General features: G+C 30.9%; 1 protein-coding gene across 1 annotated transcript in view; it reads left to right on the top strand.

Moving 5' to 3' along the window:
• LOC126748616 (neuronal acetylcholine receptor subunit alpha-7) overlaps positions 1–24272 on the top strand; it is a 201631-nt gene that overhangs the window by 129700 nt on the left and 47659 nt on the right. The window contains exons 6-7 of the mRNA XM_050457969.1: positions 5661–5736; positions 9714–10105. Of these exons, the coding sequence (XP_050313926.1) occupies positions 5661–5736; positions 9714–10105 (468 nt within the window). The remainder of the gene's footprint in view (positions 1–5660; positions 5737–9713; positions 10106–24272) is intronic.

The following is a 24272-nucleotide window of genomic DNA, read 5'->3' as shown; positions in this document are numbered from 1 at the left end:
ATTACAGGCCATAAAAGCGAATGAGGATAATTAAGTAGCCGAAATAATACTAATATGGGCTTCGATTAAGATGGGCGGCATTCGCACTCCAATGATTTAAAAAACCAAAAGATAGGTTTAACCCTGGGCCCAAAGGTATTTGATTGCTGTATATTGCATTGCCGGTGTTCATATATGGAAAGCAAACATGGAGAAGTTCATAAGATCAAATTTAGACTGAATTCGCACCCTTTGGAGGACAATGAAAAGAGACATAATAGGAATATCATTTAGTGATAAAAAAATTTAATAACTGGATAAGAATGAAAACCAATGCAGTTGTCGCTATAGAAGGAGCAGCATGACTAAAATGGAAATGCGCAGGTTATAACGAACGTATAACAAACAATATATATATCCAGTTTTGTAAAGATAGGCTAAAAGAAAGATAACTTATATCTACCAAATTGTAGTGATTTTCAATCAAATTTTAGATCTTTGCCTTAATACTTTAACCTAGTCTAGCATGAGAAAGTAACCAAATTATACCCAAACATAATGGTTCTAAAAGAAGCTTAAATATAGTCTTTTCTTTTATACTTGAAGATGACGAGTGACTACTAAACTTAAAAAAAGCTTTGACTAAGTAGCCATTTAGCTTGATATACGCACTAGTTAGTCAAGACACTATCCCTTATATACCTTTTCACAGTCTTTCCATACAAAAGCTTTAAAGTGATATTGTCGAACTTTCTTTCTTTAGTAAGAAACACAACTCCTACCTGCATTAGGTTCTCTTAATGTGTAGGTGGACTCAGAGAAGTGTATGCCAAATAGTAAATTAGTACTTTCTTGGAGGTAAGCAGTAAATGTGCCATTGCGAAGACATTTTTTATTTCTCTCATAGCATTAGTTCTATAGTTTGCCACGGTATGTTCTTCATGCTTTAGTCTTACAACTTTTCTTGTATTTTTTGAGATGGCTCCGATAGAGGTGCCAGTCCTTTCTTATTGAAAGCGTTGAATCTGCCCTGCGAAATTAACGAAAAATTAACTTGTGTGAAAGAAAATTGCATGCCTTATACTTATATCGGCAGTGAGAAGCACTTAATCCCTGTTGGTCAATTGATAGGGGAGGACTTTATGGGGAACAAAGATAGGAAGTATTTATTGTTATGCAAATTACCCTGCCAAGGTGATTTTTAATGATGTTTTGCAGTAATTTGTGGTGAAGAGAGTTTCATCAAAGTTTATCAATTGATATTTTTGATTTTGCGAGGAAAGAAAATAAAAGGTTTTTATTCTTAAAACTAATTATTGTTCGAGTTGTTGCTCCTAGATGACTCTTAACAAATGTATGATATGATATCTTATTACACGCAGTCGGAAAATGCTGGAAATGAGCCTGGCATTAAAGATAAATTAACACATGTGAAAGAATTGGATGCTCTAGTACATCTTTACTCAAAGTGTGCTCCGCGAAACCTCCGGTAGGGCTCCGCCAGCAGTTACAATAAATGAATGCATGTATTAAAGTGAACCCTATAAGAATAAAATTACCTAAAATAAAAATAAACAACCAAAACGAAACGCCTACTTATAGGTGTTACTGGTACATATACGAAAATTTAATATATTATGTATTATTAAGTAAATGTCCGACCTATTACATCGGAATGTTACAGCGTTACTTGTACGCCACCATTCGCCCCCGGACTATAAGCAATTGAATGACCTCGGTTTCTCGTGCTCGTGCGTCGACGCATCCTTCGGAGAAAATCGTCTGGCTCTCCGAAGTTTCTGAGAAAGGAGGATTTTTTGGCGCAGAGAATTTATTAATCAAGCAACGTACCGCAAAATTTACTCACACCGCGCTCAGTATTTTATGTTCGCTTGTCTTGTTGTTGTTCGTAGTGGTTGTAAAATCTTGTATTTCGTGCATCAAGAGATACTATCTGTCATAAAATTGACCAAATCAAATTAGTGTTAAAGAAGAATGGAGCGCTGGCTTAAAGGTGTTGCAAAAAATGTGGTTCGCTTGGATGATACGTCAAATTCAAATCAAGGTGATACGACGGCTTCAAGTTCTAGTTTTATGGTTTCAAGTTCAAGTAGTAAAACATCTAATGACACACTGAAGGTGAAAAAACGAAAGTATGACAAATTATACATTAATCTCGGATTTGTTGATTCCAACGGCTCACCTCTTTGTATGTTGTGCAGCAAACTCCTTCCTAATAGTTCGATGGTAAGATGCGCCGACATTTAGAAACTGTATATCCCGACTTCAAAAACAAAAGTAAAGAATTTTTTCTACGTAAAAAAGAAGAATTATTAAAAAGCGAAAAAACTATGACGTATGCGACTCAGACTGTGAATGAAAAGGCCACGGAGGCATCGTTTTTGGTTAGTTACCGCATTGCCTAAGCAGGAGAAGCGCACACTATCGCAGAAAAGCTAATAAAACCATGTGTGGTAGACATAACTAAATGTATACTCGACGAAAAATCTGTAAAGCATCTTTCTACAGTGCTGCTTTCGAACGATACAGTTACGCGAATTGGAGATATCGCAGCAAACATAAAACAAGGCCACTGCATCCTGCATAGAGAATCACTCGCGGTTAAGAAAATGCCACCAAATCAAAAATTGGTTCTTGATGAATCAGTAAAAATAATTAATTTTGTCACCTCCACTACAATCCCGATTGTTCTAAGTATTATGTGAAGATTATGGTAGCGATCATAAAACACTATTGCTCCATACTGAAGTGAGATGGTTGTCTCAGGGTAAAACTTTGACAAGGCTTTTTGAACTAAGAACAGAAGCTTTTCTTACAGATGTTCCTTTTAATTTAAAAGACAGTTTGTCTGATAAAAGCTGGTTATTCAGACTAGCATTTTTAGCAGACATGTTTGGAAAATTTAACGAATTAAACCTGTCACTACAAGGAAATCAGACAATAGTTTTCAATGCTAACAACAAAATAACTGCCTTTAAAACAAAATTAGATTTTTGCATTACTTGTTTTGGTAAGAGAGAAATCGAAGGCTTTTCATTGCTAAGTGAGTTCTTTAGTCACCATAGTCTTAGTGATACAGAAATATTTCAAAATCAAATATTTGTTGAATTGGTGCAATATCTCAATGATCTGCAAGGGACTTTTGAATCTTAGTTTCCTGAAGAACAGAATACAAAACTGCAAATAAACTCATGAATTCAAAACCCCTTTTCATCTCCTCTGTCAAATCAGATCTACGAATCATTTCTAGAAATGACATCGGATACAAGCATGGAATCATGGTGCAAAGCAATTTCACTAAATGATTTTTGGTGCAGGGTTCGTGATAAATATCCACAACTTGCCACAGAAGCTTTGAATGTTCTTCTACCGTTTCCAACAACGTATTTGTGTGAAACGGGATTTTCAGCATATACAGCTACAAAAACAAAATACGGCAATAGATTGGATGCCGAACCAGACACAAGAATGCGACTTTCTATCAAGCCTAACATTACCCAGTTGATGAGAAATAAAAAACAATTACATGCCTCGCATTAAATGAACTTAGTATTATCATTTGCTTATTAACTCACTACTTATTGTATCTATCTTTTTTGTATGATTATTGATAAACAATTCACATATAACTGCTTTTGCTTTTAGTTTAGTTTTAGTTCCGTTAAAAATTTGGTTTTTTAAAAGGGTTCCGTCACGAAAAAAGTTTGCGTAACACTGCTCTAGTAATATTATAAGTAGGGAGCACAACATCACAGTTTATCGATTGATTTGAGTATATTTTGAGCGTTTTTATTTATATAAAGTACCTTTAAATGACTTGCTTCACAATATGTATATTTTCCATAAAAGATCCAATCAAAGTAAATATCAGATTTGAATGCTTTCATTGATTTAATGGCTTTCTTGAAAAAAAACTTTTTATTTTGTTAATAATTTAGCTTCCAAGCTACCTCTGTGACATGTTATTGTGGTTACAGTTTCTTTGTCCCCATTTAGCATCCTTAAAAAAAAACAATCGAGCCTGTTATGAAAAAAAAGAGCAGACCCTCTTCGTATATTTCTTTTATAAAATTTGTTTCCGGTCCATCTACGGCCTCAAAGTCCGGCAGCTTTTTATACACACTGACTTTGGGTTTTGCCTTTAACATGTTAGTAACAAAGGAAAATACTGGTTATTGTTTCCTCGCTTTTTATTTTAGTAGTAAATGTGGGTTAAACTCCTGTTAACCGAGATTTTAATTTAAAATATGTTTTATTCTCGCCTGGGTTATTACGTAAAATTAAGATAAATAAATTCATTGGAATTATTTTTCTTTTTTAAAGCAACGATTAAAGACGGAATCTTTTAAAGATGATTTGCACTTTGAAATAAGTGGTAAATCCAATGCAAGGAGAATCATCATGATTTAATATTAACTAAGTTTCTCCTTTGACGGGTAATACCGAAGTTAAGCTACTCTGGCTGCGGCAGACCGCTAATAGAGAGGTATTTGTTCCATAACGTATTTTAGGCTAAATACTCGGTTAATTAAAATGCAACCTAGAATTCGTTGTGCGCAAGGTATTATTTGATTTCGAATTTGAAATAAAAATTTTTGAAAGGTTTTACGGTTTTGGCATTTCAAAAAATTGGGCGAACAATGTAGGCCACAGGCTTGACAAAAAAAAGATCAAACACTAAATATATAATTATAAAAAATCAGCAAGTAAATAACTTAAGTGATTTTTTTATATAAAGGTTTAAGTAGAATGTCAGAATCATCTTCAGATATTAGTTGTTCAGGGAATTGATCAAGAATAGACACCTGAACTTCTATGACAAGCCTAAAGAGCTTAGGTCAACCTTGAAAGCATTTCAGGTGCCTTCAGCTGAATTGGACTGAATGATGAATACCTGCCAATTGTCATCATCCATAAGTATTTAAAGAGACAGGCGAATTCAACGAGGATTTCAGGTTATGTCTTGTAGCCATTGCTATTCACTGTGTACTTAGAACGTATTATCCAACAAGCTTTGAAGGACTTAATGCAAGAATCAAGATTAACAGCGAGTACATCTGCAACTGTGGATAACATTATAATATTAACAATCTGTGTAGAGTCACGAAATAATAATGTTAGTGGTAGTAGCAAATCAATTCACTTTTGATTGAATTTTAACAAAATGATAACATGAATTTTTTCACGTTTTATGTGATATTAGATAACTAAAGAGAAAAAGAGGATGTTTATACATGAAACTTTGAGTTTTTGATTGTTAAATATTTTACCAACTCTTCCTTTCGATTTCCTGGTTTAAATACGATAACGAGAATGCTTATGTAAATTTAATCCAGACAAACTTAACCATAAAAACGTATAGTTTGTTACCTGCTTATCTGCATTCTTCGACTTCAAAGTTTTTGAAAGCAAAGAAAACTACTAACCATGAAAGAGCCATATTTTCTCCTGCCTATTAAAACTTTTTAATATTCCACAACCACCCAGGTTCAGAAGTTTAAGTTTCAATAAATCTTTCGAAAGAAAAACAAACTTCGAGATAGAAATCGGAATTTTTAATTCAATTCCATCTTATTACATCGATAGCCGTGGAATTTTTTCTTTAAAACTTTTTATTTTATTTTAAAGTTCTGCCTAACGATTGGAATATTTTATTTTAGTTGGATCTTCAACTTCAAGATGACAGCGGCGGAGATATTAGTAATTTTATTACAAACGGCGAATGGGACTTACTTGGTAAGTAATATTTGTTTATAGTAACGATATGAGAAAAAGACAATTTGGTAATTATCTTGTGGTTAAAGAAGAAAATTAGTATCGTTACAGCTTCCAGAATCTCTTCAACCTTGGTCGCAAAATTTCTCTATGGATAGTTTTGTTTATACAGAATTATGAATTTTTTCTTTGATAGCGCCACCTAAATGTTTGTACATTTTATATGAAGAAAATGCTTAGAAATCACGAAAAGAAATTTAGTCCCCAGAATTACGTGAAATATCTGAGAGACATTGAAAATTAGTCCAGGAGCCTGTAAACATAACACAACATTGAAATACTCAAAATATATGAAAAATTACTTTTGTTTATAGAAGACAAAATAAAAAATTTCCCTAAATGCCTGAAATATTTTGAAACTAAGTTAAACAGTCTGTAAATAGAATACAGCAAAATGATATGTGAAATGTCCGATATAAACGCAAAAGTATTTTGAATTCATAGAAGAATAAAATTCTGGAACACTTTTGAAAATTAATTCAAAAGTCTAAAACACATATGCAATAAATTTAAATTCATTGAACATGTAAGTAATGTCAAATAAATAGAAGTGCCGCTCAAAAGCTTCTTATCATAGTATCTGGTTTATTTACTAATCTTGATTTTGAGGTTTTTTTATTGATGCATAAAAGTTGCTTCATTAATTAAGCCAGTCCTTGAATCTATACCACGTCTATACTACCACTAATAAAGACAAGTCGTTACTTGAATCATGTCTCTATCTCTAACAGTAAAATACATTTAAAAACATTGTCTATACTATCTCTATATAGGTCCAGGAGATTTTAAATAATTTTCAGATCTAGCGAAATAATCACCTTAAAGATTTAATGAGATATAAGCGACAACAAATAAAAAAGCAACATATCCATTTAAATTATGCTTTTTAAACTTGGATTAATTCTAATTAAAAAGGTATAGTTAGGTCTCGCTTTATATTATTTCCTCATTAATATTAGTATTGATCTTTCAATGTTCCTCTGAGTTCATACATTATTTGAAATAAGGCTATGTTGTTGAAAAAGTTTTTTTTTATTACTAAGTTTGTTTTTCATCTTTTTGACTTAAAGCATCAAATCATAAAGTTCCAAATAGTTTTGAGTAAAAGAGTCGCAAATTTTGCATTTCATACATTTATTCCCATTTTATTTGATAAAATGTTTCCCGTCTTAAATGGAAAAAGACAAATAATGTCGCCTTGATATATGCATAGAAACTCAATATAACTTTAGAGTTTCCGCTGGATGTGTATAAATCTAACGAACTTAATAGTGAGTAAATTTTTTCAAGTTGTTTTTATACGCAATAATATATTTATAGAAACTGTGGGGTATTTTGAATATACAGAAGCAATTACAGAAAATAAATAGAAAATAGAGTAAAAAGCGTTTAAAAACATATGTGTACATAAACATATAATATCGCTGCGAAAACAACAATACGAAAAATCGAGTTATAAAAAGGTATGTTCCAAAAAGGTAATTTAATAAGTAATTGGCTCGGCCAGGTTATTGAATTTTTTATTTTAAAGAAAAATTATTGATTTCTTTATTGTTGAATAAGAGTTACTTTATTCATTGTAGTACATGCCAATTTTTAATCATGTTTCTAATAGTAAAATAATAAATACACGACAAATAATAATAAAAACAGTAAAAAAATTGCATAAAAGTTGCTATTTGTTTTTTTTGCTATTAATATTTATTAATTGCCGTATCAGTCTTTGAATAACGCTGAAACCCAAAACTGAAAAAAAGTAAATTGTGTGTTTGAAATTTTTAAATTCTAAAATTTTAATGGCTAAAAATAGTTCCCTTTTGGTTTCTATGTTTAAATGAAAATTTTTGACAAAAATATTTCTTGTTATTAGCTGAATAATTGAAAACCATATTGAAATGGTGGATTTAAAAAATATATATTTACAGAAATGCCAAAATATCATTTGGGGAATAATCAACACACTACAGACTGATAATCCTAATTAAAACCTTAGTAACTTAAAGCAAATATCCGTTTTCTTAAAAACAGTTTTGCCATGACGTCCCAAACTGGGAAGAAAGGGTAAATAATTTATTAGGTCTGGTACTTTGTATGCTGCGTGAACATTTTGGTAAAGTAGATCTTGATAAATAACTCTAGGCGATAATGGTCTCTGCAGCAAATAGTGTTCTTAGAGCGAGGTTATTTAAGCAGACTAATTAACTTCAAGACTCCAGGCTAGTTCTTAGAAGCCTTAGAGGAACAAATCGCTTTGTTTAACGTGATAATTTATTTTATTTTTAGGGTGTTCCAGTTCCTAAAGATAAATTAAATCGGCTAATAAAAACAGCATTTAATCAGCTAAGTAAAAAATATTAATCAAAAATGAAGAAAGTAAACTGATTATAATTTGCAAAAATTATTTAAAATTAGTAGGTTAAAAATAAATTTTATAAATTGAAGTGTCACATAAACCATATATTTCTGAAACATTATAACATTGAAATACTAATAAAATATTCAATGAATGGCCGGAGCCAATTATTTATTAAATTACCTTTTTGGAAATTGTATAACTCGGTTTTTCGTATTGGTGTTTTCGCAGCGATATTATATATTTGTTTGCATATTATATATATTTTTTTAATAAACGTTTTTTACTTTATTTTCAATTAATTTTTTGTAATTGGTTCTGTTTAGTCAAAATACACCACCGTTTCTATAAATATATTATCGCGTATAAAAAACAACTTGAAAGAATGTCGCACTTTTCAGTTCGTTAGATTTATATACATCCAGTGGAAACTCTAAAGTTATATTAAGCTTCTATGCATATAGCAAGGCGACATTATTTGCCTTTTTCCATTTAAGACGGGAAACATTGTATCAAACAAAATGGGAATAAATGTATGAAATGCAAAATTTGCGACTCTTCAACTTAAAGCTATCTGGAACTTTATGATCTGATGATTTAGCAAGCTTATTAACAAAAGAAACTTTTGCAACATATTCGTTACTTTCAGAGTTATTCCCAAAAGAATATAAAATATAAATTAAAATAATATAAATAAACTAATTAGTAAGAGCCTTATTACAAACAATGTATAAACTTTGTATATACATTGAGGAATGTTGAAAAATTCCTAGTGATAAAATATTAGAAAGCGCAACGCAACTATACCTTTTTGAATTAGAATGAATCCAGTTTAAAAGGCATAATTTAAATGGATATGTGGCCTTTTTATTTAGTATTGCTTATTTCTCAATCAATCTTTAAGTTAATTAATTCAGCCAACGATTATATTATAATATAGGTTACGTTTTGAAATACATATACTTCAGGGAATAAATTTGTATAACTATATTCTTAATTCAGTAAATATAAAAATACTTAGCATTTGTTTTAAGCTTCAAAGTAAAACTTAATTTAGATTAAAAAGATATATTAATACTTTTTTTAAAACCTGTAGAAAAATAGTCTATTACTTTCAGAAATATTGCCCTAATAAAAAATGCTATATGTGAAAAAAGAGTTCTAAGCTTGAAAATAGTTAGTACCCTTAAGACGTCCAGCTCAACCAAACCTTTGTAATTAATCAGAATAATCATTTTCTGAGAGATATAATTTAAATGAATATATTGGTTTTTTCGTAACTTTCATTATATTCTTATGCTAATTATTTCGTCAAATATAAAAATTATTTGTAAGTAGAGAGAGTGTGCAACATTTTTAAATGTTGTTGGTTACCGATGCAGGTATTTCAGTTTTAATCTTTTCCTACATAAAAAATAATTCTTTTTTACATTCTGTATAAATAATTTTTTATTATTTTTTATAACCAACAGTTCCTACTTGATTGCCATATATATTCCAACATTTTCTCTACAGTAAAATTACTTCCCGCTACTTCCTCAGTGAATAGCTAATAAATTAATTTCTGTTTTCTCTTTTTTTACAGGCGTCCCAGGAAAAAGGAACGAACTTTATTACAACTGTTGCCCCGAGCCTTACATCGATATTACATTCGTCATAATAATCCGAAGAAGGACCCTTTATTACTTTTTTAATCTTATCGTGCCATGTGTCCTAATTGCATCGATGGCAGTTTTGGGGTTCACTCTACCTCCGGATTCTGGAGAGAAATTGTCCCTTGGGGTCACCATTTTACTTTCACTGACGGTGTTTTTGAACATGGTGGCGGAAACAATGCCTGCTACATCTGAAGCTGTACCTCTACTTGGAACATATTTTAACTGCATAATGTTTATGGTAGCCTCGTCAGTCGTTTCTACCATTCTCATTTTAAATTATCATCACAGAAATGCTGATACCCACATTATGTCGCCATGGGTAAGTTTTAAATTAGAACCGTATGCACAGTAATATATGACACAGTTTTTGTCAGCGCAATGCCTTACGTCCATACTTTTCCAGGACGGTATTCAACCTAATATTTAACGACTGCTATTGGCTCATAGATAGAAAAAAAATATTTTGACTCCTTATATTTAAAATTGAAAAGCGCTTGACAAGGGTACCCACATTTTTGCAATGAATTAGTACTTAAAAGAGCATAACTTAAATGGGTATGTTGCCTTTTTTATAAATTCTTCATTGGCTTTGTTACCATTTCACTCTATTTCCTTAAGGAGACCTCAAGGATTGAACATAACTATAAAATTTCGAAGAAGTTTCGAATCGTTGGGAATTTTAAAGAATCAAATGCCCTTAAATATCAATTTCTTGATGTTAATTTAGAGCTTATTTAAATTAAGCTTTTAAAGTGGAGTGAATGGAGGCAGCCGCTATTATAATGTGTATACGATCTAAATATTGATTGAACGGCATTTTGCAATAACGAATTAACCGCCAATTAAACCGGGAAGATTAAAATTTTATTATCGCCTGGTTATCATGGTCCCTATTTATATAAAATTAAATAATTGTGATATAAAATAATATAAAAAATAACCGGTTTTTTATTGTATATTAATAAACACTGCTGAATATTGTAAATATTGCAATAGTTATAAGAAATAGATTAATACAAACTACGTGAAATAATTTTAAATTATCTGGCGTAAAAAGTTTATTAAACTCGAGTAGAGTAAAATGCATCGTTTTTTCGCTATTAAATAAATAATGAATAAAACATTTACTTTCGGTTTAATTAAAATTTTATAATATCATTTACAGTTTTTTGTGAAATATGAAATTATGTGAAGCTTTTCATTGATGATGCAATGGTCATTTAACAATAATTAGGATTATTAGCATCTTAAATTTAAATTTATGAAACAATATCCAAGTAATACACTACATAATAAATAATTCATTCCTGAGTATTAAACCATCTTAGATATCTCTATTTTATGTAAAGTAACATGGTTTTAGAAAAAACATTCTACAATCACGGTGATGGGTCACTTGTGTGAATAGATTCTTGAGGCATTTGAAGGAAGCAGTTAATTTGATTGTGTAGAGCACAGCATTCTAATTTATAAGCTCAAATACTATGGCTTTGATCATAAAGGTATTAAACTACTGCAATGCTATTTAAGTAACAGAAGTCAGATTGCAGGTCTAACATTTTGGTGCTTTAGCATGGGGCTCCTCAGGGATCTACCCTTCGCTCTATTTTATTCCATGTATGCTAATGACCTGTCCAACTGTCATGGATGTGTGTGAACTTCATCATATTTTGGATAAACGTTTGACATAGTAATGTCATGTAGAGGAAATGGCTACTAGACTATCAAAATGTCTAAGTAACTAGGGTCATTCAGCACATATGCCCAAAATATTTGGTCTGCAATGTCCTTGTTTAAGGTTGATTGCGTGTATCGGTTAGATAGATTGCTATAAGTCTCACCTTAGACAGTGCCTTTTCCAGTGCGCATATTCTTGTGTGTCTGCTGTTTATAAGGAAAAATCTTTCCAGGTTTCTAACTCGATATTCACAATCACCTCACCAGAGGTGAAAGCTCCTTGGTGGCACCATATTCTTGACTTTTCCTTTCATGTAGTAGGGTGTCCTACTATGTAAAAACAGTGTCGTGAAGATATTGAGTGTTTCACAGCAACGAAGCAAAATTTCTGCGTTGTTTCATAGCATGGTTGAAACGTAGGTGGACAAAACAATGAACTCAAAAGGGAGAGCCGGCTTCAGTAAGGAACTTCAAGAAGGCGAAGACTGTTTTATCTGCAGTCGAGGTTATGGCCAAAATTAACGAATTAAAGTTTAAATTTCGACCTCATGTACCCTATTCACCAGATTTAAGTAACTCAGATTATTTTTTGTTTCCAAACTTGAAAAAATGAGTGAGTGGTCAAATATGCGCAGTTAATATCTTATTATAAAAAAAGGTATCAAACGTATTGAACACCGCTGGGAAATGTGTATAGAGCTGCAAGAAACTTATGCCGAAAAACAAAATAGGATAGAGCTAATGAAATGTAAAAGAATCCAATATTTTCCCTATTTTCAGCTGTAAGAGTCAATTTAAAATAAATGTTTTCACATGAACGAGCAAATATACATAGAAAAAAATTAGATAATTTTACTTATTTTAAATATTAAGAACCCCCTACAGAGCGAAATAAAATATGATAAAGACGAAATCATCTACTAAAAATGACCGATTTAGATCAAATACGTCTTACAGCAGTTCCGGTTGAAAAAGTTCGAATTTTAATTAAAAAAATTTTAATTATCTTCACCTTTTTTGTGGCAAAGAAGTCTGAAAACCCTTAAACACCCGATTTAATTAAAAAATTTAATGCTTTATGGTTTTTTAACTCTAACAGAAAAAAATGTCTGTGTCATACTAAAACCAAGTAGCAAGATAATGCCTCCCAATATTTCAATCTTAATTAGAAAGTTTTCCTCGTTTGTGCAAATTTTAGTGAAAAGTTTCTTTTTTCAATCGATCTTAAAGGGCGGCGGGTTAATTTTACTCACTTTTACAATTCAAATAGTCGAGCACCCTAAACGGTTCAGTTAACATAAATCACTTTGCGAAGGCAGGGGTCTTCAAAGGGATTATGTGTCAAATGGAATCACTTTGGATTTTACTTTAATTATTGCATGTTTGGTATCACCGGATTTTAAATCAATTTAAACCCGGTTTTTTTATCCTAATTGATCACCTATATCAATAGCAGATAATGACCAATTTCATAAGAAAAGGATATATTTGCAAGCCATTAAGGACATCTAGAATTTCGATCACTCTGACATAGTACAAGCCACTTATGTAAGAATCAATAGATTTTGTTCTAGGAATGCAATTAGCTTCTGTCACATAACATATATTACACGTAGGTATTTTAAAGCCGAACTATTAATCAATTACAGGATTCTAGTATCGTAAATGACTAATTATTGAATTAAATCTATATTACCAAATATACGGAATTTGCTTTATAGTGGCTTGTATTTGCAAATAAATGCCATATAGAATGAAGTAAATTAATACATTCTCTTAAATCGAAAATATTTCTTAGTTTCTTTACGAACATTTGTATAAAGCTTTTAAGGCGAATTTTTATGTGAGAAATCAAAACAAAAATCTAAAAGTCGACGATATAAATCTTCGCTCTCTAATCCCTAGTTTGATTGATGTCAGAAATTATCTAAATGAAAATTGTTGAATATCGTATTTAAAAAAAAATAATGCTAAATGCTGACTGGGTTTCAAAAAACACTCTGGATCAAAAGGTTGACATTTGGAGAGATTTAATTATAAAACTATTTTAATGGTATGCTCCCAAGCAGAAGGTAAGCCTAAATCACCTTGGTTTATTGGCGTTTTTAAAATAATGAAAAAAAATCGAAATAACATGTTATCAAAGTATAAAAAAACTCAAAAGATTGAAGCTTGGACCGCACATAAAAACGCTTGTATTTTGTTTTTACCCTCGTATTTACACAGGCTGCCCGAAATTAAACAAAAACACACTTAAAATTTGTGAGCCAAAATAAAACAAATAAAGAAATATGAGAAATTCTGAACGAATTAAATATAAATAGTAAAAATAAAAAGACCGACAGCATATCAAGCAAATTGTGAGATTCTGATAAGATTAATTTTTTTGTTTGTTGACTAAATAAATAAAAAATGTGTTTCCCTGTCCTCAAACGTAAGTTTTTATCTTGAAAACAAAACAACCTGCAGCCATTTCAGTCTGTCAGTAGTAATGAATGCTGACGTTGCATGGGCCATTTCTGTCTTGAAGTCAAACACTGCAGATTAGCTGAGTGGTCAAATGGTTAAGGTTTGCTCACCAATTATTGTATCATTTTTACAGCATATTCTCAATGTTGCTATCATAAATAATATATTTATATCACAATAAAACACCGCCTTAATGGTGCCATTCCTGAAAGTTAGTAGACCCAAAAACTATAGTGTACAGTTTTTGAGTGTTTTTTTAATTTTTCGGATAAATTGTTTACAGGCAAGTATTAACTATTTTAATAAAAATGACTTGTTTTATAAAGGCCAATCAGGTGGTTCACTATAATGTCTCGCGAAATATAGGAAAAGATGACATAAATTTGATTTCAAATGGCAGATTGTGCATTTTTTTTAAATTGTATGGTATAGAGCCTTTAACTAACTCTGACCGTGGGGTTGGAAAATAAAGGTCATATTCTCCATTCCTAAGTGGGTAGTTATGACATTACCAATCTGGAATGCAAACATATTCAAATATGAATTAAGAAGGAAGAGTTAATGTTTTATATTTCTTGAAGAATTCTTGAGGAAGATTCCCTGTCAAGATATTAAGTCTTGATATAGGAATAACAAACAGCTCTCTTTTGTAGTTAAAAAATGGGGTCGGACAACACGTACCCCAGAATGAAAGGGTATATAGGTGTATGGCGTAATATACTGATCTAGACGGTGCCAAGTTTAACTCCCTGGAAACTTATCTAAATGCAAAATATGCAGAGCTTAATTTTTTTGGATTTTGTTTCAATGTACAAGTCCCAATTTAAAGACTTCTATCTATGATAAGTCCTAAAATTCACAAATTCAACGACGTCGAAACTTGGTGTTATGAAGTGCGGTAGTGTCTGTCAAAATAAGGGACAAATTTTTATGACATTTCTTTTAAGTATTTTTTTTTGCAATTTTCACATAAACATTTGGCATCAGAGATGTTGCAAGCAAACAAACTGCCCCCTACTAATTCTAGCCTTTTAATGTTTTAAGCCTTCTCTCTGTTTCAAGTCTCAATCTTTTTGTATACAGTCAAGCTCCACTTCTACTTCCTTTTCTTCTAATTCTAATTCCTGCTTCTTCTTTTTGTTTTTATTTCGTTCTTCTTGTTTCTTATACTGCTTCTCATGCGTCTTTACCAGCAGCTCCATTAATTTATCGGTCGTCATCTTCTCCTGACTTATTATCCAAAGAATCCACTAAATTAAGGTTCCAGGTTAAATAGCTGACTGTCTGCCTTTAAATATACGTTAGATGGCGCTTTGTGAGTAAACGCACGTTTAAGTATCTGCGATAAATTTTCACTATTTTCTAAAGTTTATTAGCAAAATTAAATCTATTTTATCTTAATAATTATCAATTATCAATGTTGTTATTAATTACTTTATCTTAATAGGTTCCAACGTATTTTTGTATAACAAGACTTTCGTTTTTGAAATATTATATATACCGTTATTATAGATACCGTTCTATGCCTTAATATCCGAGTTGCTCCAAGTAACGTCCGTTATTAGCGATTTCAAGACAATAGCGGACATAGTCCTGCTATTCTTTGAACGTGTTATAACCATTATTTTCTTTCATGTTTTAAGTTGTCAAAGATATTTTTAAGGAATATTGTAAGTACTTTTAGTTCCTTCCACAATAAATCATAATTCACTGGCTGAGCTCGTAACAACTCTACCTGAATATCTACAAATGATTATTATCGAGTGCCGGTAACATCAAAGATATTGATATAGCACAGTTTGTATTAGACACAGATTATGTGAATATTAACAAATATTCGTTAAGGTGTCGGTAATATCAAAGGAACTTACAAAGCATGGTTATTATTTGAAGGAGATTATATAAATATCGATAAATGTTCATATTCCAGAATCGGTAGTTTCAAAGGAATTGACAGTACAGTATTAGTTAGACAAAATATTGGCAAGTCATGATCAAGTGTTGGTAACATCAAAAATGTCTAATTTTACTACAAATTCATTTTAAATATTTAAAAATTACCCATAAAAAAATGCTAAAAAATTATTAAAATTACAAACAAGTAATGATTGCACGTGTTTTTTTCGTCTTGCTTTACATCTTACGTAAGTTTTTAAGGAATATTACGGCTACTTTTAAAGTTCCTTTCACGATAAATGGTAACTGACTTGCTAAGCTTGTCACAATCCTAGCTGAATATCGGCAAACATTTATTGTGGAGTGTCGGTCACATCAAAGGAATTAACATAGCACAATTTGTACAAGGCAGAAATCATATGAATATTGTTAGGGTTATAGTGAACATTTACCTGTACATTTGTTTTTGAATTCGGCCCAAAGATTGCAATTCAAGTTCCTAAAATAATAAGGAGGCTACTAGATCTTAAAAATATATTAGAAACTATGGTAAATGCATACTTATATGATCGCACATCACATAAATCTAAAACCAAACCACTAAAATAATTTATATTCCGGAAAGAAAAATAATTATAATATATAATATTATATTATTATATATAAATATAAAAATAATTGTCTTAAGAGAGGCTTCAAGATTATTTTCAAAATTCAAAGGACAAGGATTTAAATAGTGATTTTGCAAAATAAGAAAAACTCTTCTTAGGTGAAGAGGCATTTGCCTCTTCTGTTTCTCTTAATAAAATAATGTGTGATATCACCATCCTCAACGTGCTTAAAATTATGCTGTCGAACTTTGTATATGATCATAGATTGAGCAGGATGGATGCAAAATCAAGATATCTTACTATAACCCTATACACATTAGGATAGTACAGTGTCATAGCTATATATATGTTAATGTCTTAAAGCTTATACGAAATATATCATAAAAGCGGAGCATGTTGTAGTAAATAATCAAAAATTGTAATTTTAAAATTATAGGGTTTCTGGAAGGTTACCTAATATCGAAAATTTTAAGCCAAACCTGTAAGGGTCGAAATCCGTTTTAAAATCTTTTATTGCAACTTTTGCGTTTTTTACAATAAATACCCAAATTTGACACTTAATCGTAAGTTACAATTGGTGTGTAGGTCTCAAAGTTTATTTTGTTTGGTCTAATGTTTATTTAATCAAATATCTCAATTCGTAGCCGATCGAGAGTTCTATCGAGTTCTATCGAAAACTATCGATCGGCTACGCTCAATTCCAAGCATCTGTGTAAACTGAGTTAAAAATAGAAATATTGAAAACTGAAAAATAATTGTAGAATTAAAATAAAACAATTTGTTTGATACGTGAATAAAATTATATAACATTGCCTTCATCTTCAAGTCTTTTTAAAAATACGTATCATCCATACCCATGTCTGGCCAATTCTCAGCATTAAGGCCTCTATTGCGGGATAATTTTAGTTCTTATACTAAATGAAATACAATTTCGGTTATATCATTTATTTTTCATGCTCAAAATGCGAGTTGCCATTTTCAATACAGACTAGTAGTCCTATTTCTTGCTTCGATAGTGGTCTGTCTCATCATCATCTCTTTTGTCTCATCATCATCTATTCTGTCAAATGCCTGATCGAGTCTTCTAACCATTGCTTCTCTCGTTCTTATCTCCGTTGTATATACAAGCTCCTTTGCCCGACCCCAGGCGAAAAAATCAAGAGGAGTTAAGTCAGGCGATAGCGGGGGCCAAGAAAAAGTTTCGCCTCTGCTTATCCAACCCTCCGCAAAACAGTCGCAAAACTCACTGTCAGGCTTCTAACAGCAATTCCCGGCAGGTCAAGAGACAGCTAAGATCCATTGCGCTAGACAACCATCTAGTTGGAAGGTTATTGGCCTTTCTCTTTCCAAGAGTTCAGCTTCTGCTAGATAATCGGGTATATCATTTCGCAAGAACTGTAACTAGTTCCATCTAAATGCTTCAGTAGATAATGGGGCCCATCAGGAGATCTGGCTATTACTACGCTTTACACGTTGACAGAAACAGAGTTACGTCCTTAGGAGCCCATTGTTGGTAATATCCTTCTTCGGAAAAACCTTCTACTTTATCTTGGATTTGGACTCGTTTATCCACATAACACTGATCAAAAAGCAATGGACTTTTGATGTGCATTTTCAACAAAAAGCAGCAAAACTAGATTCTTCTTACAGGATCCTCCTCTTGTAAGTTCTGCACCCCCGTACCCTAAGAGGAAAACTTTCCATCTTTGTACATAATCGCCCATACCTTCCATCTAGAAATAGTTTCCAGCAAGTTTTTGCGATAAGCGTTTACCATAGGATCCGCGGTAAAAGCTTCCACTACTTGCTCCTCATTCTCTACATGAGCAGATGCCATGTGTCAGGTTATTGCCAATGGCAACTTCACTAAGCCGATGAGAGGTGCTATCAAATACTCTGAAGTTTGCGAATTTCCAATCCAGATAATGGTCCTGATACAAGCGCCTCACCAAAGCTCCATTACCATCGGCTCTTCCTTAGTCTTCATTGGTAAATGGCGTTTTACAATAGTGTCCAATGAAATAAAATGTAAAACATCTTGATTTAAAGAATGGTAGATGCACTCAACACGAAGATCGTGATATCCAGACACAGTTAGTCACGAATGCAGGTGCTAAGCAACTGGAGACTTTTAACACACTTTTTTGTTTATTAAGTGGGTTCCTCACCCTAGAGAGCAAATCAGGTACGAGATGCTACTAAATGTTGGAATTTATTATATTTGATTAAATTAATATTAGATAAAAGAAAATAAACTTTGAAAGTTACATATCAATTGTAACTTGCGCTCTAGCTATTACCAGCTTGCGCTATTACCGATTAAATTCGAAATTTGTGTATTTATTGGAAAAAATATAAAAGTTGCAACAACAAATTTTAAAATGGTTTTTGGTCTATACATATTTAGCATAAAATGTTTAAAATTAGGTCAGCTATAATAACCTTAAAGGATTGTACCTGTATTAAATAATTTAAACGTGTCATTGACTTAATACAATTCGCCTGACGTGCTTTTAATTTATTTTTTTTTAAATTTATTTTAGAAGGAAAATAAGTTGAACAAATAAACTTAATTTGGATAATGCATTATTAAAAGGTATTATATTAATAGGCTTATATTTTTCTTTTATATTCTTCCCCTTTTATATATTAAAAACGTAGAACTGTTTATACGTTTATCTATATTAAAATATTGTATAACTGTACCACGAAAAACAGGTTTTTCACTTAAAATTCATGTAAGCAACATGCATAGTTGAAGATGGTTTCCATAAATGGAAACGGTCTAGATAACACAAAATCATTTTATACATGACAGATTGCCTTCAAAAACTTTTTTATAGAGTCTAACAATTTTTATAAATAAGTAAAGTACAGGGATATTACTATATGGCGAACAAAATATACTATATATATTACAAAATTTACCAACCATGAGTAAACCAATTTGCATACATCATACTTGACCTCATGTTTTACTTGAAAATTCTCAAGTAAAACAAGTTTACAATTTCTCCGTGGCTATTTAGATCTGAGGCAAATATCGTACGTTAAGTACAACGTTCAAACTTTAAGCTTCTAATAATAAACTTATAGCCCCGCCTTAAACGAAAGCCAGTTTATTTTAATTTTCACCCCTTAATAACAAGTTTATGCCCTTAAGCCCTTTTTATTACGTTAATAAAATAAAGAGGAAAATGTCGGTAGTTAACAATTTTTAGCGCTCTTTATATCAATATATTTGATTTCCGGTTATAACTTAGAATCCTAAAAGCGAAACAAATAAGTGGCTGTTCTTAAATAAAGTAAAAGAGAAAATGGTTATTTAATAACAATAACGATATGAAATTTTCACGAAAAATTACTTGGAAGATACCTGATTTTAATTAAGCGCCTACATACCAGGTTGTATTTAATTTGAACATTCTCACACCAAAATATCCCAAGTATATAAAAATCTCGCACGGGAAAACCACGGGCGGTATAAAAATAGCTAACGGAAAATCTCTGTGGCAATTTAATTAGAAAACGTTTTTATTAGACTTGAATAATTTGCCGGTAGAGGGAATGCAAAATCTTCCATAATCTCTTAAGAGAACTGGTAATTTCCAGGCGTAATTTCAATAGAAGGACGTGAATTTAGTTTCTCTGGATAAACTTTACTAATGGTTTCTCGACTTAGCGTAATTTATATACAATGCGTATGAGTTTATATGTGCTGTTTATCGTCTTCTTCACTTCTGTTATATTGTTTCGTGAAACTAGATGCTATAGGAAAACGAGTATAATTTAAATTGTTTTAATTATATTTATTCATTGAATAAAAGAGCTTCGTTGTTTTTTGTGTATTTATCAGTTTTTGTACCTTTCTTTCTTTTTTCAGAATTTTTATAACATAGAAATTAAAATTTAGTTAACCCTATAGGTTATTATTATCAAGAAAAAGTATATAAAATGAGTTTAGCATGTAACAATATCAAGCAATTTTGTGTAAAATTATATTAAAATTACGGATAAAATAGTAATTAATTTAAATCAGCTTAAATAAAAAAAATGGCTTTTGAAAATTACAAACTTTAATCATAAAGTGAATCGGTCAAAAAATTAATATTTATTATCTGTAACTTTGCATTACAGACCTAAAATTTACTATATGTACGTAAATACCAAATTATATTTTAAAAAAATATGTTCATAATATTTAGAATTAATTTTTAATTTCTTATGAGTAAAATTTTACTATTTATTGACAATAATTATTATAGATATCAATACTTTAAATAATTACTCATATTCTGTAAATTATTTGTAATACTTATAATAGAGACATCACATTTTTATTATTCGTATATATTTACGTAAATACCAACTTACAAAAAGGGTTTTTATACTACTTAGTATAAACTGCTCATTTTTTACGAGTAAAATTCATAGTAAAATCATAATAAACAAGATTACTTAAATTCAGATTAAAAGTATTTTAAAATTATAAATTTTATTATTGAAGTAAACTAGACAAAAATTAATATTAATATTCTCTAAACTCTTTGTCATTTTTTTACTACTGCCCTGAAATTTACTATATCTATGTAAATACCAAATTATAATAAAAATTTAGTTTTCATGTATTGCTAATTTTTTACTAGTAAAAGTTTACCTGTTGTAGATATTTTATTAAAAAACATTAAATCGTTCTTTTTATTTTCAACAAAAGCCTAAAAAACATATTAAATACAAAGTACTTCACTTATTAAATTTTGTCTTACTTTTTGTGTATTAATTAGTTTAAAAACTCATGGAAAGCAAGAAAATTGTAAAATATTTGACAATAAATACAGAGTGTCCCAAATAGCAGTGTCTAACTTTAATGACGGATTCTATGTTCAAAATAATCCTTAATTCTTTTCAGTCATAACTTTTTTATTACTTCAGATATTTTTATGAAATTTGGTACACGCCTATCAAAATCAGTGGTGTCTGTTCGTGAATATTAATTAATTATACTTGATTAAAAAAAGGTGCACCACTGATCTAACACTTTATTACTTCAGATATTTTTATAAAATTTGGTACACGCCTATCAAAATCAGTGGTGTCTGTTCGTGAATATTAATTAATTATACTTGATTAAAAAAGGTGCACCACTGATCTAACACTCGTTCAGTACGGGGAGCAAATTTGATTCTTCGCCTTTTTTTAACGATGCAAAATTTCCCTTTTTCCTACAATATCTCCTATGGCTTCTATGTCATTGTACATGGAAATGAGTTTTCTTGCAGAAGAGTGGCACTACCCAAAGTAAAATATTACTGAATATAAGAATCATGGAATCCATGATCCTAAGAATGAAACTCATAAATCACTGTCAAAAACGATGAGTCATTGATGAATTCTATCAATTAGAAAAGTACACCAAAGCAAAAATTGTTAAATATCTGAATGATTATTTATATAATTTCACTGAAACCAGCTGAATTGTGAAGAATTCTTGGATATCATGAATATGTTAGAATCTTCAGCTGTAAGCTGGCCTAAATCATTTTTAAGTAAAAGGAAATTATAGGTTTAGTACTCTTAGATAACTAGGAATTTAGCGAAAGTTACCAGCAGTCAAAAAACTTAAGGAAGGCCAATGAAGTATCTTTGTTTCATTGATTCCATGTACTAAAGTGACCTAGTGCAAGCTGTAAAGCGTGCTCATAGATTCTGAAGTACTGACATGAACCAGAAGTTCACTTAAGGATCTTGATGAACTTCTAGAGCCTCACTCGGAGTTATCAAAAGTCAAAGAACTTGGAAATGGCAATAAGTCAATTTGGTTTTACGTCTTGGACTAGGTATAAGAGCTCCCACCTTTCCCTGAATTAAATGAAAAATTTTCTTACAAAATATTCAAACTTCTTGAAGCAAATTCTAACTGGAGCTAGTATTCGTGGACATGGATGAGGTCCTGAAAATCAATTTAGGAAACTCAAGGTTTGTTCTCAAAAAATGACTGATTAATGAATGGCTTTAATTAATTGAAATTTCTGACAATCTTCCAAATTTATTGAACACATTTGGGTTAAGTTATTCTTGGGTGATGAAATCTTCATATTAGGCAATATATATAGACCACCTTCATCGAATATTAAAATTTTTTTTAATTATAAAGGGGAAATATTGACAGAATTATTTTTAAGCAATGATGCACTCTTTTGCTTTGGGGATTTTAATATTGACATGGGAAATATGGGCAACAAACTAAGTGAATCTTTACAAAATATTACTCACGTATTTGGTTTAAAACACCTTATCTCAGAGCCCACATGGATAAATAATTATAGCTCATCTACTATTGATTTAATATTTTATAATCAGGATAACGTCATAAATGCACCGAAGATATACAGATATCTGATCATAACCTAATCTTTTGTAATATTCAGACAAAAAAGAAAAATGTAAAACCATTATATAATTTTAAATTTTGACGTCTTAACCTAATTAATAAAGAATTTTTTTAACGCGACCTTGAAAACATTTCCTGAAACATTTTTTGTGAATTAAATAACGCCAATGAAAAGGTAAATTTTCTAACTTCAAGTTTATTAGGATTGTTTGATAAACATATCCCTCTCGACAGTGTTAATGGCAAAACCAAACCATACTCACCATGGATTAGATATAACATTCGTCTTATGATAAAACTTCGCAATAAAGCACTTAATAAATTCCGAGCCACTAAAAACTCCAATCACTAGGTTTACTATAAAGAACTTCGTAATTTTACAACATCGGCCATAAGAGCTGAAAAAAAGCTTATCTGAATACCGTCTTTAAGTAAGGTACCACTATGCAGAAATGGTAAGACCTTAAAAAAATAAACATTATAAAAAATATATTCAACCACATTCAATTTCTTTTATTTCTGTGGCAGATAGCGATATATTAAAAGTAATTTATAACCTAAAATCAAATGCACTTGGCCAAGATAAATCAAATTTAAATCTTATTTTATACTGTTGTCCATTTTTAATTCCTCATATTTGACATCTTGTAAATTTTTGCTTGATATCAGGTACATTTCCTGATTTATGGAAGCAAGCCAAAGTCAGTCCATTGTGCAAATGTAACAACCCTAAGGAATTTAGCGACCTTCAATCAATCTCTATCCTTCCTTGCTTATCCAAAATTTTAGAAAAAGTAATGGAGACTCAGATTGGCACTTTTGTAAATTCTAACAATATTTTACCCGTTAAACAATCCGGTTTTAGACAGGGGCATAGTTGTGAGACAACTCTTGCTGAGGTCACTGATTCAATATTTAAATCATTAGATTTGAAAAATGTATCTGTTCTTATTATGCTAGACTACTCTAAAGCATTTGACACTCTAAACCATTAACTGTTGTTGGTAGTACTGCAGTATATTGGGTTGTCTGACATGGCATTAAGGCTAATTAAATCATATTTAACAGATAGGTTTCAAACAGTTTGCATCGGTGACTGTGTTTCAAGTAGTGTAAAAATAACAGCTGGTTTTCCTCAAGAAAGCATTCTGGGCCCTCTCTTTTATTCGATTTACACTTGTAACATCTACAAATGTCTTCAATACTGTGATCACCATATGTATGCTGATGATACCCAATTAATTTACAGCTTCACTGTTCCTGGTACTGAGGAAGGAAATTTAAAAATAAATAGTGACCTTCAGTATTTATACGAAAAATCGACAAATATTCAGCTTAAACTTAATACAGCCAAATCCGTAGCAATTGTCTTTGCCAGTGACATTCACCGAACGAATTTAGTTAATGATCTTCACTTAAAAATAGGAAATGAAAAGATAACA

Source organism: Anthonomus grandis, chromosome 22, assembly GCF_022605725.1.
Source record: "Anthonomus grandis grandis chromosome 22, icAntGran1.3, whole genome shotgun sequence".
Classification (NCBI taxonomy): Eukaryota; Metazoa; Arthropoda; class Insecta; order Coleoptera; family Curculionidae; genus Anthonomus; species Anthonomus grandis.
The sequence above is the reverse complement of the archived record's forward strand: the minus strand, read 5'-3'. Positions and strand labels throughout refer to the sequence as shown.